General features: G+C 42.6%; 1 protein-coding gene across 2 annotated transcripts; it reads right to left on the reverse strand.

The window, feature by feature from the left end:
- Nucleotides 1-2,289: 2,289 nt before the first annotated feature.
- On the reverse strand, nt 2,290-15,140 carry Cbx3 (chromobox 3). 2 transcript variants are annotated; one of them, XM_021165462.3, is made up of 6 exons: nt 14,918-15,140; nt 13,843-13,895; nt 10,350-10,492; nt 7,575-7,737; nt 4,252-4,346; nt 2,290-3,499 (listed from the first exon to the last, which is right to left on the reverse strand). In XM_021165462.3, the coding sequence occupies exons 2-6, from the start codon at nt 13,864-13,866 to the stop codon at nt 3,373-3,375; spliced, it is 552 nt and encodes a 183-aa protein (XP_021021121.2). In that variant the 5' UTR covers nt 13,867-13,895; nt 14,918-15,140; the 3' UTR covers nt 2,290-3,372. The 2 variants fall into 2 exon arrangements, with proteins under 2 accessions (XP_021021121.2, XP_085696744.1); XM_085840618.1 differs by lacking the exon at nt 14,918-15,140 and adding an exon at nt 14,143-14,161.
- Between the last annotated feature and the right edge of the window lie 133 nt (nt 15,141-15,273).

Here is a 15,273-nt window from a genome sequence, read left to right on the forward strand (position 1 = left end):
TTTAACTCTGTAGTATAATTTGAAGTCAGGTTTAGTCGTACTTGAAACCAAATTACTTTCCTATCCAGAAATGGGCTCAACCTGGACTGTAGAGGATTTCTGTCAGTTAGATAAGACAACATTCCTCAGAAACTTGTGAAATTGGCTCCCATCTGCTAAATGAGTCATTTCCCTTCCCTCAAGCAGAAGGGATAGGACTACCTATGGAGCCTATCAGCATATCAAAGCACATGCGGGTCACCAGGTTTCCTCAGTCTGTAAAGTACTTGTTACATTTAAAGTCCCTGCTAGCGTGCATCCTAGCCCTTCTCAACTCTTCCTTTACAAACCCCATCCAGTTCATGCGCTTCCCTCCCCCATGTGCCACTAGTTCTCTCATAGTCCAGCTCTTCTGGCTGTTTTCTCCATTTTCTATTCCCTGCCATTCTTCCCTTTCTGAAGACAGCTCTGGCCAGGTCCAGTCTACACTCTTCTCTAGGCTCTTCCAGATGACCTTCACTGTACTTTCCTATCTATAATAAAAACTCTTAACCATCACACACACACACACACACACACACACACCCCTTTAAACCAGCATTCAAGAAGGAAGATACTATTCAAACCCTAATGTCTACCATACATGGCATACACACATACAACTACCCCCAATAATGCCTGTTGTATTAAATGAGCCTTTTCTTTTTATGTTTTGTTTTTATGTTTTTTGAGACAGGGTTTCTCTGTGTAGCCCTGGCTGTCCTGGAACTCACTCTGTAGACCAGGCTGGCCTCGAACTCAGAAATCTGCCTGCCTCTGCCTCGCAAGTGCTGGGATTAAAGGCATGCCCCACCACTCCTGGTGAGCCTTTTCCTTTTTAGTCACAGAAAAATTAAATGTCTTCTCTTAGCCTTTTCTGGCTGAGATTGAGTGTGATATATTTGAGACAAGTAAAAGCTGAGATGTCAGAAATAGAAAAAAAAAAGGGTCATTAAACCCCACTCCCCTTAAATCTTAAAAAGAAAGGGCTGGAGAGATGGCTCAATGGTTAAGAACACTGACTGCTCTTCTGAAGGTCCCGAGTTCAAATCCCAGCAACCACATGGTGGCTCACAACCATCTGTAATGAGATCTGACGCCCTCTTCTGGTGCACCAGAAGACAGTGTGTACTTAGATATAATAAATAAATCTTTGTTTTTTGTAGACAGGGTTTCTCTGTATGGCCCTGGCTGTCCTGGAACTCACTTTGTAAATCAGGCCAACCTTGAACTCAGAAATCCGCCAGCCTCTGCCTCCCAGGTACTGGGATTAAAGGCGTGTACCACCATGCCTGGCTTTTTTTGTTTTGGAGACAGGGTTTCTCTGTATAGCTCTGGCTATCCTGGAACTCACTTTGTAGACCAGGCTGGCCTCGAACTCAGAAATTCACCTGCCTCTGCCTCGCTGGGAATAAAGGTGTGCCACCACCCCCAGGCTATAAATAAATCTTAAAAAAAAAAAAAAAAAGTGACCCTGATATAAACAGGTCCAAGGTGGGCTGGAGATGGATCAGCAGTGAGAAACACTTTGTTCCTCCAGACAGTTCAGTCCTAAGCATCCACTCTAGTGGCTCACAACTGCCTGTAACTCTAGATACCAGAGCTGTCCCCCATCCCCTAAAGGTACTGGCACTCACAGCCCCCATAATTAAAAGCAAAATCTCCATAAAGAAGAAGATTCAGCCAGCCGGGTGTGGTGGTGCACGCCTTTCATCTCAGCACTTGGGAGGCAGAGGCAGGTATATTTCCGAGTTTGAGGCTACCCTGGTCTACAGAGTGAGTTCCAGGACAGCCAGGGCTACACAGAGAAACCCTGTCTCAAAACTAAAAAAAAAAAAAGAAGATTCAAAGAAAATGAAGTATTGCCTGCCACCCTTGCTTCCAGCTTAGTCAGCCTGTCCACGCTGCTCCCTCACACTCTAAGCTTCTTGGGCCTCTAAACATCTTCAGCACCAGGCCAGGATGGCTCCAGCTTTATGAAACCTCTACTGCAAGGATAGTCACTGTTGGGACTACCCAGCCCATACTGACAGTGAGTAAATGTGTGTATAAATATGATGTGTCATGATATGTGCCTGTGGTTCCAGTCCTCATAAGGTAGAAGTAAGAACACACCAGTTAAGCCTAACCTGATGTGAGGTTTCCTAGCACTTTGGAAGCTGAGAGAGGATGACTGTTCAAGGAGAGCATCAATACAAAGAGGCCCCGACTCAAAAACAAAGAAAGGATAAACAAAGTAAACCAGACAATGACAAAAAAAAAGTCACCACATAAAGGAATATAAAACTATTTATTGACCACTGTTCACCATTATTTACAATAAAGTAAATATACAGTTGGATGACATTCTGATACTACAAAGTTACTTTTCTGGCTCATTGAACCATAACCCAAATACTGAAAAGATCGATCCTACCAGTAAGGAATGAGTCAGGGTAAAGAAAAAGCATGCAGGTCATTAAATGATATTAGCAAATTTTGTTCACTCACTTAGTCAGCAGGTCTTAAATTGCCAACGTCAGCTCCAACCACGATTCTATTTCCACATCAAACAGATTCCATGAATCATAACCTTTTAGTACAGACTTTAACTTTCTACAAAGGGATGGTTCACCAGAGGAACCTTTACACAGACTGGCTGACCTGGACCTGCCTCTGCAGACCAGCTGGCCTCTTAGGTCAGAGCTCTATCTGCCTCTAACCAAGTCTTGTTATTAAATCACACTATTACTTAGTCTAATTCCATTTTCCAAAGGGGACATGTACAACACTCTGTAAATATACCACTGTATTTATGTGATAATACATCAATTCTGATGTTGTTGCCTTTAAACTATCCAATAAATCGCAGAATCTGCTTAATCTGAAAGGTTATGGTTTCAGGAAAATGTTCACAAGGAGGGAATCTCATCAACTTGTATCTTCATCTTCAGTTAAAAACAAAACAAAACAAACAAGTTATGTGTTTTATGCATACACCGCATAGAAACAAAAAAACCCCAGAATGGTCCTTCTGTGTCCCAGTTAAAAATCAGTTCTGACTTGAGTAATAACTGTAAAATCTCCCCAGCATTTAAGAAAAGCTGTTCTTCAAAGCTGAGGAAATACAACATGGTATCAAATATTCTATTGTTAAGGGAAGCAACTACAGAAAGCTCTTACTTGCTCAAAGGAATCAGTGCCTTTTGATGCAGAACAAAAACCAAAAATATCCCAACTACTGTCAATACTTTCAAAACCAGCATATCAAACTTGATTTTCATTAGATTGCTATTTTTTTCCACACTAGTAATTCAAAACCCAAGATCCAGATTTTATATATATATATAAATATATATATATAAATGCAAACAATTATTGTGCTTCATCTTCGGGACAAGAATGCCAAGTCAGCCTCTCCTCGTAGAAGGCAATGACAATCTGAGGACACTTCATATTCGCCTCCTTTGCCAGCACCAAGTCAGCCTCATCCGAGTCCTTCCTGTTGTGAGGGAAAAGAAACTGGTTAAACGTTTAAATTCTGTATGTTAACTGAGATCCATCCAATAAATAATAATCAAATCAAAATGAATGTTAAATGCTACTTGAGAGGATTGTATGGTGGTTGAGGTTACACTTCAATAAACTTCTTTTCTCAAGAGGCTATGCACTGTCTTTCAACTTTCACAAGTCATGGCAATCCTACCTCAGCCTGCTGGGTTTACAAGAATGAGTCAGTCACTGCGCTTGGCTAATTACATTCCACCCCACCTAAGAAACCTTTCCTATAACTTCCATAGAATTAGCCTCTAAACCTCACACTGGGGGCGGGGGGCCGCCGGGGTGTGTGTGTGTGTGTGTGTGTGTGTGTGTGTGTGTGTGTGTGCGTGTGGTGGTGGTGGTGGTGGTGGTGGTGGTGGCAAAGCCAGGCAGAACACTGAGTTGAGGCCAGGTTAGACTATATAGAGAATTCCACATAAGCCATGGTGGCTACACAGTGAGACCCTGTTTAACCTTTGCCAATTTCCACTTACCCCAACATACACACCCCCCTAACCAATATATCTATTCTCTTATGTTTTAACATACACTGTTGATATACACACTCCCCTTGCCATCATGCATATATACACACACAGTACAAAGTAAAAACACAAAAAAAAACTACAAACAACCAAAACCAAAACAAACAACAATAAAAACCCAAAATAAAATAAAAAGCAAACCCAACAAAACAATTGGCCGCACACTCACCACTTCATGAGAAACATTAATTCTCCACTGCTGTCTGTGGCACCAATTATTCGTTCAGGATCAAGACCTCTGGCAAAGCCCCTTGGTTTGTCAGCCTGTATATAGGGTTAGGTAATAGCTTAACTAAGTATCTCTGCACAGCAAATAACATAAAAATTCTTTATGAAATACAACTTTCATCAGAACTCCCAACAGTAACCCAGGAACAACTAGAACAAGAACCACAGTTTGATTTGAAAACATGCTTAGGACTGGGAACATAGTTTTATTGGTAGAGTATTTGTCTAAAATACAAGAAATCCTGGGCTTGGTCCAACACTTGGTAGCTGGAGGCAGAAGCAACAGGAATTAATATCAAGCCTGGGCTAGACAAGACCCTTTCTTAAAATATAAAATAAAAAGTCTTACTATATAGCCTAGATTAGCTCCAATTTTCAACCCTCCTGCTTCAATTTATTGACCATTAGAACTACAGCATGAGATAACACACTGAGCAATTATGCACTCTTGAAAATTAAATTTAAATGCCCATAAACCTGGAACTTTAGAGGTAGAACCTTTAGAGGGTCAAGGCTAGCCTAGACCATTTAGTAAAATCTGACCAAGGACCACCCACCAATTAAAAAAAAAAAAAGCAAGTAAATATGCAGCTACTTATAGGAGCACAAGACTGTAATTTTCAGCTCTCAGGAATTCTTTAAGATTAAGTGCCCCTTAGGCTACACAGCATGTATCTTAAAAATATACACATATAAAAAGGCCACAAGGGGCTAGAGGTGGCTCTGTGGTTAGAGCACTTGCCTTGTAGAGAACTTTGTTAAGTTCCAGCATCCACATGATGGCTTACAACCACCTCTAACTCCAGCGCCAGGGGACAACTCCCTCTTCTGAGTTCTGTGGCAGCTGTATAACTCCCTCTTCTGATTTCGGTGGCATCTATCTATGTATCTATCTATCTATCTATCTATCTATCTACACACATACACTCAGACCCCACCCCATTAACATTTTTAATGTAATACTAATTATTATTGCTGGGCATGGTGATGTAAGCTTTTAATCCCAGCACTCTGGAGGCAGAGACAGATGGATCTCTGAGTTTGAGTTCTAGGACAGCCAGGGTTATGTAGAGACCCTGCCTCAAAAACAAAACAAATTATTATTGATCCAGTACTTGGTAGATGGAGGTTGGAAGATCAGAAGTTAAAGGCTAGCCTGGGCTATATGAGACTGTCTCAAAACCATAATCGCTTTATTTTGGAGACAAGTTCTCTGAAACCTGAGCTAGCTTCAAAGTCTCAACACATTTCTCTTACCTCAGTTCCTCAAATGCTAGGATTATAGGTATGAACCATCATGCCTAACCCTGTCTTCCTTAAACTAGACATCGAAGAGACTCCTCTTTTTCATTACATGGTCTATACCCAATAGGTTTTATTTACATGCATGCTTGCATTTGTATAAACTATTATTCTTGTTTAGGTTTTTCTTTTGGTATTGCTATTTATTTTTTAAAATCATGGGTACTTTCCTGAGCACCTGTAAGTACTGGTGCTTTTGGACACCAGAAAGGGCACTTAACCAGCCTCCCCCACCCTCCCCGAAGCTAGAGTTAGACAATTCTGAGTACTCACATAAGTGCCACAAGACTAGTTCATGTTCTTTAATTACTAGTACTTGGAAACTATTATCTTAAAATTATTTATGTGTTTAATTATTTTACCTATACGTTGTCTGTATACCTTGTGTGTCCCTGGTGCCTATGGAAGTCAGAAAAATCAATGTGTTGGAGTCTTTGGAACTGGAGATACAGACTGTTATGAGCTACCAAGTGGGTGCTGGGAACCAAATGGATCCTCTGGAAGAGCAGAACATGCTCTTAACCAGTTCTCTAGCCCTCAAACGTCTGCCCTCAACTCCCTTAGGGATATTCCCTATAGACCAGGCTGGTCTGGATCTCAGCGAGACCTGTCTGCCTCTGTTGCCCCAGTATTGGAGCTAAAGCCATGCCTCATACCTGGCTGTTTTTCAATTTCTAAAACAATGAATATTGATAATTATAACCTATGTAATTTTTGAGTATAAATATTTGAGAAGTGATGATATCAGCAAACTAAAACTACTGAAGTTTCCCACCAGTGTAACAAGACTCTAAAGTCAGACTGGGTTAGAGTAACAACTTGAGCCCTTCAGGTCTAGGAAAGTTAATTAAGCGCTGTGGTTCAGGTTTATTATGTATCAGAAACAATTAGTCCCTATGTCACAGGTTTCTGGTAGTGTATCAATAGGAATTAAGCTGTTTTAGAATACTGCTGGCTCAACCTAGCTTAGGCGCTACTACAAAAGATATTTCCCTTATGCATATACTTTACTTTCAGACCTCCAGTGTAATCAACCTTGGTTCTCATCGATACAACTGAATCATTATCTACACTCAACAGGGTTGACATTATTAAGATTTAATGCCCTATACACAAAGTTCTTGTTACCTAGCTGATATGACCACACTTGAAACTCGGTCTTTTACCAACTTAATGTGTGCTGAATGCTTGTCTAATTCAGCACCAAGCAAGACCTTTCCTCCAATTATCACACTAGGCCAATAGAAAGGTAAGTACAATCTGTTTAAAGCTCAGGGTAGAGATGACCAGATCTGTGACACCATGCCTAGCTCTATAAAAGCTGTGTCCCTCCTCCCCCTTAGAGTTTACAAGGATCCCTGGTTGGAACAGCTGGAAGCATTTACCGAGGACTCTAAGTTCAGTTGCCAGCGCCTACAGTGGCAGCCCACACCAGCGGTAATTTCAGTCCCAAGGCATCTGACAGCATTATCTAGCTTCTGGGAACACTGAGCATGCAGGAGCTATACACATACACAGGCCAAGAGGGCCTCATTTGAGCTGGGTATGAAAGTGAATGCCTTTAATTCCAGCACACCAGAGGCAAAGGCAGGCAGGTTTCTGACTTTGAAGCTAGGCAGAGCTACAGTGAGAAACCCTGTCTTCAAGACACCTCACCTAGTGTTAAGCAAAAGTCAGAGGTAACAGGATGAGTGGTGCAAGGCCACACTCTGCTACATGAGACCCACCCTCAAAAGAACACTAACAAAGGGGAAGGGATAGGGAGAGGAATTACAACAAAGTATAATGGTAACTATGTATGAAAATACCATAATGAAACCCATCACTTGGGATGCTAACTTAAAGAACAAAATATGAACTAAATAAAAAGTATTCTAGCTGGAAAAAAAGTTCAAAACAATTAAAATTTAAGTCAGTGACTATTGATAAGATGCAGTCTAATGGGCAGTACTTCATACTTACAGCATCTCTCTTCTTCTTCGATTTGCTATCATCAGATTCACTGTCAGATAAAGATTTCCTTTTTGTACCATCTTTTTCTTTACCAGCTTTTTGAGAATTAAGAAATGCTTCAATTAATTCTGGACAATCTAAATTTTCTTCTGGTTCCCAAGTATTATCAGCACTGTGTTCAGTTAAAGAAAACAAAAAGTTGATTCAATTAAAACATTGCCATTACCTGGACCTGTTCATAACTATCTAGGGGAAAAATTTCCATATGACAAAGGCTAATACTAACAAAATAATAGTCATAGAAAGGAATGCCCTCCCATTTCCTGTATTACTTTAAAATGTCTACATTTCTCTTCACAACCACTTTCACATCCCTATGTGAGCAATCTGCTATTTTACCTCAAAAGCAGTTGAGTGCTAATATTTTTTCTGCTCCATAAGCAACTCACTTCATGTTAATCCTAGTTGGCCTCAAACTGTATGTAATCCACTTCTAATCCTCCTGTCTGTACCTCCCGAGTACTAGGATAAAAAGCACTCTATCAGTTTATCCCAAGGCCTTGTGCATACCAGGCAAGCCACTCTCCCAACTGAGCTACACCCCAACCCCATGTGTTTTAACTTTCTTCCTTAAAGACATTCTTAAATGTGAAATGTATTCAATTTTTGGATGGTTTTCAACTTGGGAAATGATATAAATCAAAGACTGACAAAAACAAAAGCCAAATCTAGCCTATTGCACGGTTTGTAAAGCATCAGAATTATTTTTTCCTTCTCTCTCTCTTTTTTAAAGATACAGACTCTCTGACTGGAGAGACAGATTGGCTCAGCCATTTAGAGCACTGACTGTTCTTCCAGAGGTCCAGAGTTCAATTCTCAGCAATGACATGGTGATTCACAACAATCGGTAATGGGATCTGATACCCTCTTCTGCTGTGTCTGAAGACAGCAACAATGTACATTAAAAAAGAAAAAGAAAAAAAAGATAATGTGTCGCTATACAGCCTAAGTCGCCCTCTAACTCCTAATCTTGTCTCATCTTCCACAGTGGCCTATGTTGTACCACCATGCCCAGGCCAATTTCATTCTTTTTCTAATTAATTAAGTATATAACATTTTGCCTGCATGTCAGAAGAGCACACTAGATCTCATTACAGCTGGTCATGAGCCACCATGTAGTTGCTAGGAATTGAACTCAGGACCTCTGGAAGAGGAAGGAGTCAAGTGTTCTTAACCTCTGAGCCATCTCCTCAGTCCCCCATTTTTTTTTCCTTGAAAAAAAAAGAAAAAAAAAAAAAGATTTCCAGGGCTCATTGTATGGATTCCCAGCACCTACATGGTGACTCAAAATCGTCTGTAGCTGCTACTGGATGTAACAGCCATATTCATTTAATGTATCATCTACCGCTGCCTTTGTGCCTCTCAAGCAGAGGTAGTACAGACAAGTCAATGCACACAAAGCCTAAGCCAGCTTTGGGGTGAGACTGCCACTCCTGCCTGCCTCAGCACAGAGCTGAAGTAACCATTCCCACCAAGAGCCAAAGAGTCATGAAGAAAACTAGTACCTCACAAACATGGAAGTATGACCACCTTGCACCAATTGACAGACTATGTCTTATGCTCTGGTCATAAATACACTTATAGATAGATGGAATGAGTGACTTCAGGGATCCTAGGAACAGTGCCATTACATCTTGGGCTCAGTCACTTGCTCTGCTGATACCTTCAGACCAGAACATCGGCAAAACTTAATTTGGGGAGGAGGGCCGATTTCTCAAATTTAGTGGTATTTGTGGTATTATCTTCTATACTATAAATATACAGTAAATGTTAGGTTCTTGGTCATAGACATTCAAACTCGTAATGTTTAATACAACATTAAAATGTTTTAGGAAAAGAACACATTAAGTCCTAAGTAGGAAAAGATGGGTCAGGTGGGAGAGATAAAAGGGAAGGAGAATCCACTGCAACATGCTTTGTTTAAAAATGTCATAATGACATTTAATCCTTTGTATTCTACTTTAAAAATTCTGCCTTAATGTACTTTAATTTTTAAAGTTCGCTTGTCCATAGAAATAAACTCTAAAATGCTAGGTTTCAACTGTTGCTAAAACCCTACCCTTCCTAATTTAATTTTTTAAGCGTAGGAGTGTTTTTCTGCATGTAAGCATGCATATTCACATCATGTGTGTGCCTGGTACATCATGAGGTCAGAAAGTGGTACTGGATACCCTTGAATTTGAGCTACAGATGATTCTGAGCCACCATGTAGGTGCTGGGAATCAAACCCTGGTTCTTAACCACCAAGTTATCTCTCTAGATTCCCCAAAGCCTTAAATAAACCTCAAACAAATCAAACTGGTTCACCATTTAAGCTCAGAGTAAAACTTAATGCTCTTCTAAAGCACTGTTAAAGGTACTAACTTAAGGACCGAGGATGCAGGTGGTAAAGAGTACATACAGGTAGAGCGTTCACAAAAGCCCTGGGTTTAATTCTTAGGTCCAAGTAACACAGTTGTGGTGCTGCTGCTTATGATCTGGGGAGGTGGAACCTGACTAACAGAGTTTAAGGCTATCCTTTTATAGCAAGTCCAAGGCCAGTTTGGGACTCATGGGACCCTATCACAACAGAACAAACAATAAATGCATAAATGAGGCATCGTGAACAAGTATAATCCCAGCACTTGGGAGAAGAAACAGGAGTCCAAGGCTAGTCTGTGCCACACGAGACGTCCTAGCGTAAAACGACAGAACCGTAAGAAATGAAGCACTGAGGTTTCTTACTCTGTGAACCCCTTCCACTTCAGGAAATACTCCACCTTCCCATTCACTACACGACGGTCCAGTACTTTTTCTACCACAAATTCTTCAGGCTCTGCCTCTTCAACTTTTTTACTCTTCCCATTTTGTTTCTTTCCCATTTTTTGCTAAAACAAAAGAGAAATTAAGAAAAATTTAAAACTTGTACATTTTTAAGGCCAAATTGTTCATTCATCTGACACACATATATTTTTAAGCTTTTAACCCTCTATCCCTTTAAACTTCCGTGATCCAGTGTGAGCACCTCCTAGAAAGTCAATAGACAATAAAACAAAAGTTCTGCTTCACCGATTTACACTTATAACCAAATACCCTTCACCAATACAATTAAAAAACAAAACAACAACAAAAAACCCCAACCATCTGAGAAATAAACTTATCCTTCCCCAGCTTTATTCCCAGGATTCTACATGACCAAATTACCAGACTCACCACTCATTTTAATCACAACATAGTGTCAAATCACTAGAAAACACGAGACAACAATAGTAATAGTACTTTACCAGAGAACGGCCCCTATAGGTTCACATAGAGGAATGGCTGCTCCCCAGGCGGTAGGGAGAACTGTTTGAGGGTTATGTGGTCTTGTTGGATGAGGTACGTGGGGGCAGGGGGCGGGGCTGGCTGGGGTGGTGGTGTGAGGGTTGGGTGGTGGGTACTTAGAGGTTTCAAAAGTCAATGTTGTTGGCATTTAGCTCTTTCTTATACTTGTGGATCAAACACAACCTGTTAGCTACTACTTCAAATGTCATGCCTGCTGCCATCTTCTCAGCAGGATGGTCATGGCCTCACCCTCTTCAACTGTAAATCTTTCTTTTTTATTTTTTTGGTTTTGAGACAGGGTTTCTCTGTATAGCCCTGGCTGTCCTGGAGCTCACTTTGTAGACCAGGCTGGCCTCGAACTCAGAAATCTGCCTGCCTCTGCCTCCCGAATGCTGGGATTAAAGGCGTGCACCACCACGCCTGGCTTTCAACTGGAAATCTTAATAAACTTTCCTAGAAGTGTCCTTGGTTATGGGAGCTTTTTACAGCAATTATGACTGGAGTGTGATAGTTAAAAACAAGCAAGCAAGCAAACAAACAAACACCAAAACAACAAAACCCCAAGACAGGGTCACGTGTAGCCCAGGCTAGCCTCCAAATTCACTATATAACTGAAGAAGACCCCTAATTCCCATTCCTCCAGAATCTATACCTCAAGTATGGATGGCTTGCTTCACAACACCCCACTAAATGATTGGTCTAAGTGCAGCAAGGTAGACCTAAAACTTCAGCCCGAAGACATCCCTTTCCAATATCAATTTATAAAATTAGATCCCAAGGATAAAAATGAACTGTAAAGTAAAATCAGAGTTCTAGCATCAACTACAGGCTCAACCATGGGGACCACAAATAAACTAAAAGGGATAAGACTGGTTTCCCCATAATTATTACATTTAGGTAATTTTCCCGACTACTTAACAAAGCTAAAATATCATCACTGGTTTATTTTTTCCTTCTAGGGTCTAAGCTCACTCTGAGGAGGGGCATGAGGCACACACTCGTAGCACCCAGGAAATAGAAATACATTGACTATCATGGGTTCAGGGCCAACCCAGGCTTTAGAGAAAACCCTTGTCCCACAAACCAAAAATGTCTCTTTTTTATTCTATCAGGGGTGGATGGATTTGCTAAAGAAGTGCTTTTAAAAACCTTGAGATGGTTAGAAGTCCCCATGGGATACCAAAATAACCCAATATAGTATGCCCAAGCGTTTCACCTCCACAACAGTGCTATGCACCCTTTAAAATGTTTGAGACAGTAGCCCAGTCTAGCCTTTAACTTGCAGTGATTTTTCCTGATTCAGCTTCTCTCAGTGCTGGAATTATAGGTATGCACCACCATGCGTAACTACAGATGCTACTTAAAAAACTTTTAAAGGAATCACAAAAATAAACCCCTATCAAATGCCTAGTCCCTCAAACCATCACCAAGTGAAGGATCACACAGGAAAAAAAAAAATTCAACAGCAGCACCTCAAAACCAGGGTACTCAGTCCATCAGTATCTAGGGCCATACCTACACTCACAGCATCCCCAGTTCACCAGATCATTCATGCTTATCACTGTACTGGGTCATCTAAGAGTGACCATAAGGGCTTCTGATTACAGAATCTAGTCCACTTTGCAGACCAGTGGAAGTCATGCACTATATGACGTAGAAATAGCCTCTTGCTCAGTTTGGTCAGAAACTCAAGGATCAAAACCCATGTTTTGTTATGCACACCTCCACATGATTGAGATCAATGTGTCCTAATTAATGTAGAAACCACAACTGTAACTTTCACTCTTTTGACATGAATCTTTTTCTAGATGGGGTCTTGGATGCAGCCCCGACTACCCAGAATTTTGGAATCCGGGCTAGCCTCAAACTCAAGGCAATCTGCTTGCTTCAGCTTCTCACAGGCTGGATCACAAACACACACCTTCAGACCCATTTCCCCTCCCTCCTTTTTTTGGTTTCTCTGTGTAGCCCTGGGTGTCCTTGGACTCGCTGTGTAGATCTATCTACCAGCCTCTGTCTCTGGAGTACTGGGATTAAAGTTGTGGGCTACCACTGCCTGGCTGACCCAGTTTTATTTATTTTAAATATAACTTGACAAAAATAAATTTGTCTAACTTACTAGAAATCCCAAGAAAACAAACACTGGATTTAGCAACAGTCAGAAATCGCTTAAAAGAAACAGAATTGATCTAACAGTCTTAGATCACTCCTGGACAGTTTGTAATTCTTGCTCATGGCAATGTGAGCTGTAACTAACTCACTCTCTGTGCACTAATGAATGCTCAGTGTCTCCAGAACAGTACAGCTTCAAGGGTAATCATGCCAACCCACACGCCTTTTATAGAGCTGCCCATGACTCTTCCCCCCATTCAGTTCACTAACAATATTATGGAGTAGTGGGCAGCTCCTGTGTGGAAATCAAGGCACACTCTGGTGGAAACTTGTTTTTTCTTTCCACTTTTCCTTGGGGTCTGGAGATTGAGCCGTTTTATAATCCACAAACATGCATTTTTGCCTCAAAAACATCCAGCAAAAACTGTACAACACTTTTTAAAAAACAAATGCATCGTGATTCTCCTTAAGGAAAGCCTTATTTTAGCATAACTCCTTTTTCTTTAGAATGCTGATAAATACACGGACTTAGGTAGGCTGACTTCTAACAGCAATTCACCCACTTATGATGGGATTAAAGGAAGGTACAACCATGTCCACCATGGGCTCTAGCTCCCCCACCCACACGCCCAGAGAGGGTTTTTTTATGTAGCTCTGACTATTCTGGAACTCACACACTGCAGACCAGGCTGGCCTCGAACTCAGAGATCCACCACCACATGGTTTCTTAGTTGTAATTTTTAAAGAAAAAAAAAAAATCCTTCAGTTAAGATTCTTACGTTCTAGGTTTTCACAAACTTACCAATGTAGTTTTATTGGAGGCCATTTTTTAAATTTAATCGGAGACTTGAAGAGCTATTGCAAGAAAAAAAAATGTAGGACAGTTAAAATTTCATGACACACAAAAGGCAACTACAAGTTTTGTGTGGATTTCAACATGTAAATTTCGGGTAAAAATGCAGGAAAACAGTGGAGTTCCCGTGTTATTAGTATGTTACTAATAATTTCAGTATGTTATATTCTCCCAATCCAAATAGAATTTTAACAATTTCGGTGTTTATTTTGGATGAAAGGAAATGACTATCTTTTGTCGGCAAATTACCATAAGATCTTTTTCTTTAGATTTCTGAATACTCCAAGGAGCTCATTTAATTCCATCCTTATTTTTTCAGAGGCCCTCCCTGTTCAATCACGGTATAAAAGGAACACATTAAGATGTCCCAGTTCTATTTTCTGGCCTTTTTTTTTCTTCTGGGGTGGTGGTGCGGTAATTACTCTCTATAGTCCAGTCTGGGCTTCAACGTCTGGCAATCCCCTGCCTCAAGCTCCCAAGTACTGTCCTGATATGGATAGGAGGAATCGACCTCCTTCACGCCCGCTCCCCTTCGAGGAGGGCTCCTTCCCAGCTCCATTCCCGCGTCGGGAGCCCGTCCCCCACCCGAGAGCGCGGGCCTCGTGGTCAGCGCCTCCGCGGGGAGAAACAAAGGCGGCGGCGGGGGCTCAAGGGCACTGCGCCACGGGCCCGCGCCTCCCCCATCCGGCGGCGGCCACGTAGTCGGGAGCGCGCCGCAGCCCGGAGCCTCGGGCCTCGCAGCTGCAGAGCCTGAACCGCTCTCTCCCTGCGGGCCTGCGACGAGGCTGGGGGAGGGGAGGCCCGCGCTTTGTCTGGAGTCCCGGCAGCTGTCATCCGGCTCCCACCCTCATGCACAATTGTCCCATCTCCCCCACGCACCAGCGCGGCGCCCGCCTCAGCGAGGCCCTGGCCGGTTTCCCGCAGCCCGCGGCCCACGGGGCTCGCAGCCTCCCCTCAAGCTCGGACGCACAGAGCATCCTAACCCCCACCACATGCGAGATCGAAAAAAAGCAAAGGCACGAACTTCACCGCTCCGATGCTCAGGGCCGCGGATCCTGCAGAGTCTCCCGCCTGCGCGCTTCGGTTCAGCCACATCCGAGGGGAGGGGGCGCGGGCAGCTCCTCCGGGGGGGAGGGGGAGCACCGCCCACGCCCTGGCCGCGCGGGGCCCGCCGGGAACGCTTCCTGCGGGGGGCGGCGCGCGCACTGCTCGCCGTCCCCGGCGTGGCGCCCAGGGGGTCTCCTGGCTGGTGGGGAAGGCAGGCGGGCGGGCGGGCGGGCGGGACCGCGGAGGCTTCTCTGCGTCCCCGAGCGCGCCAAAGCGGGACTCCACCCACCTCCTTGCTCGGATCTCGAGGGCCGGGGAGATAAACAGCGGGGT

This window comes from Mus caroli, unplaced genomic scaffold (assembly GCF_978045245.1).
Source record: "Mus caroli unplaced genomic scaffold, Mus_caroli_1 scaffold_7, whole genome shotgun sequence".
Taxonomy (NCBI): domain Eukaryota; kingdom Metazoa; phylum Chordata; class Mammalia; order Rodentia; family Muridae; genus Mus; species Mus caroli.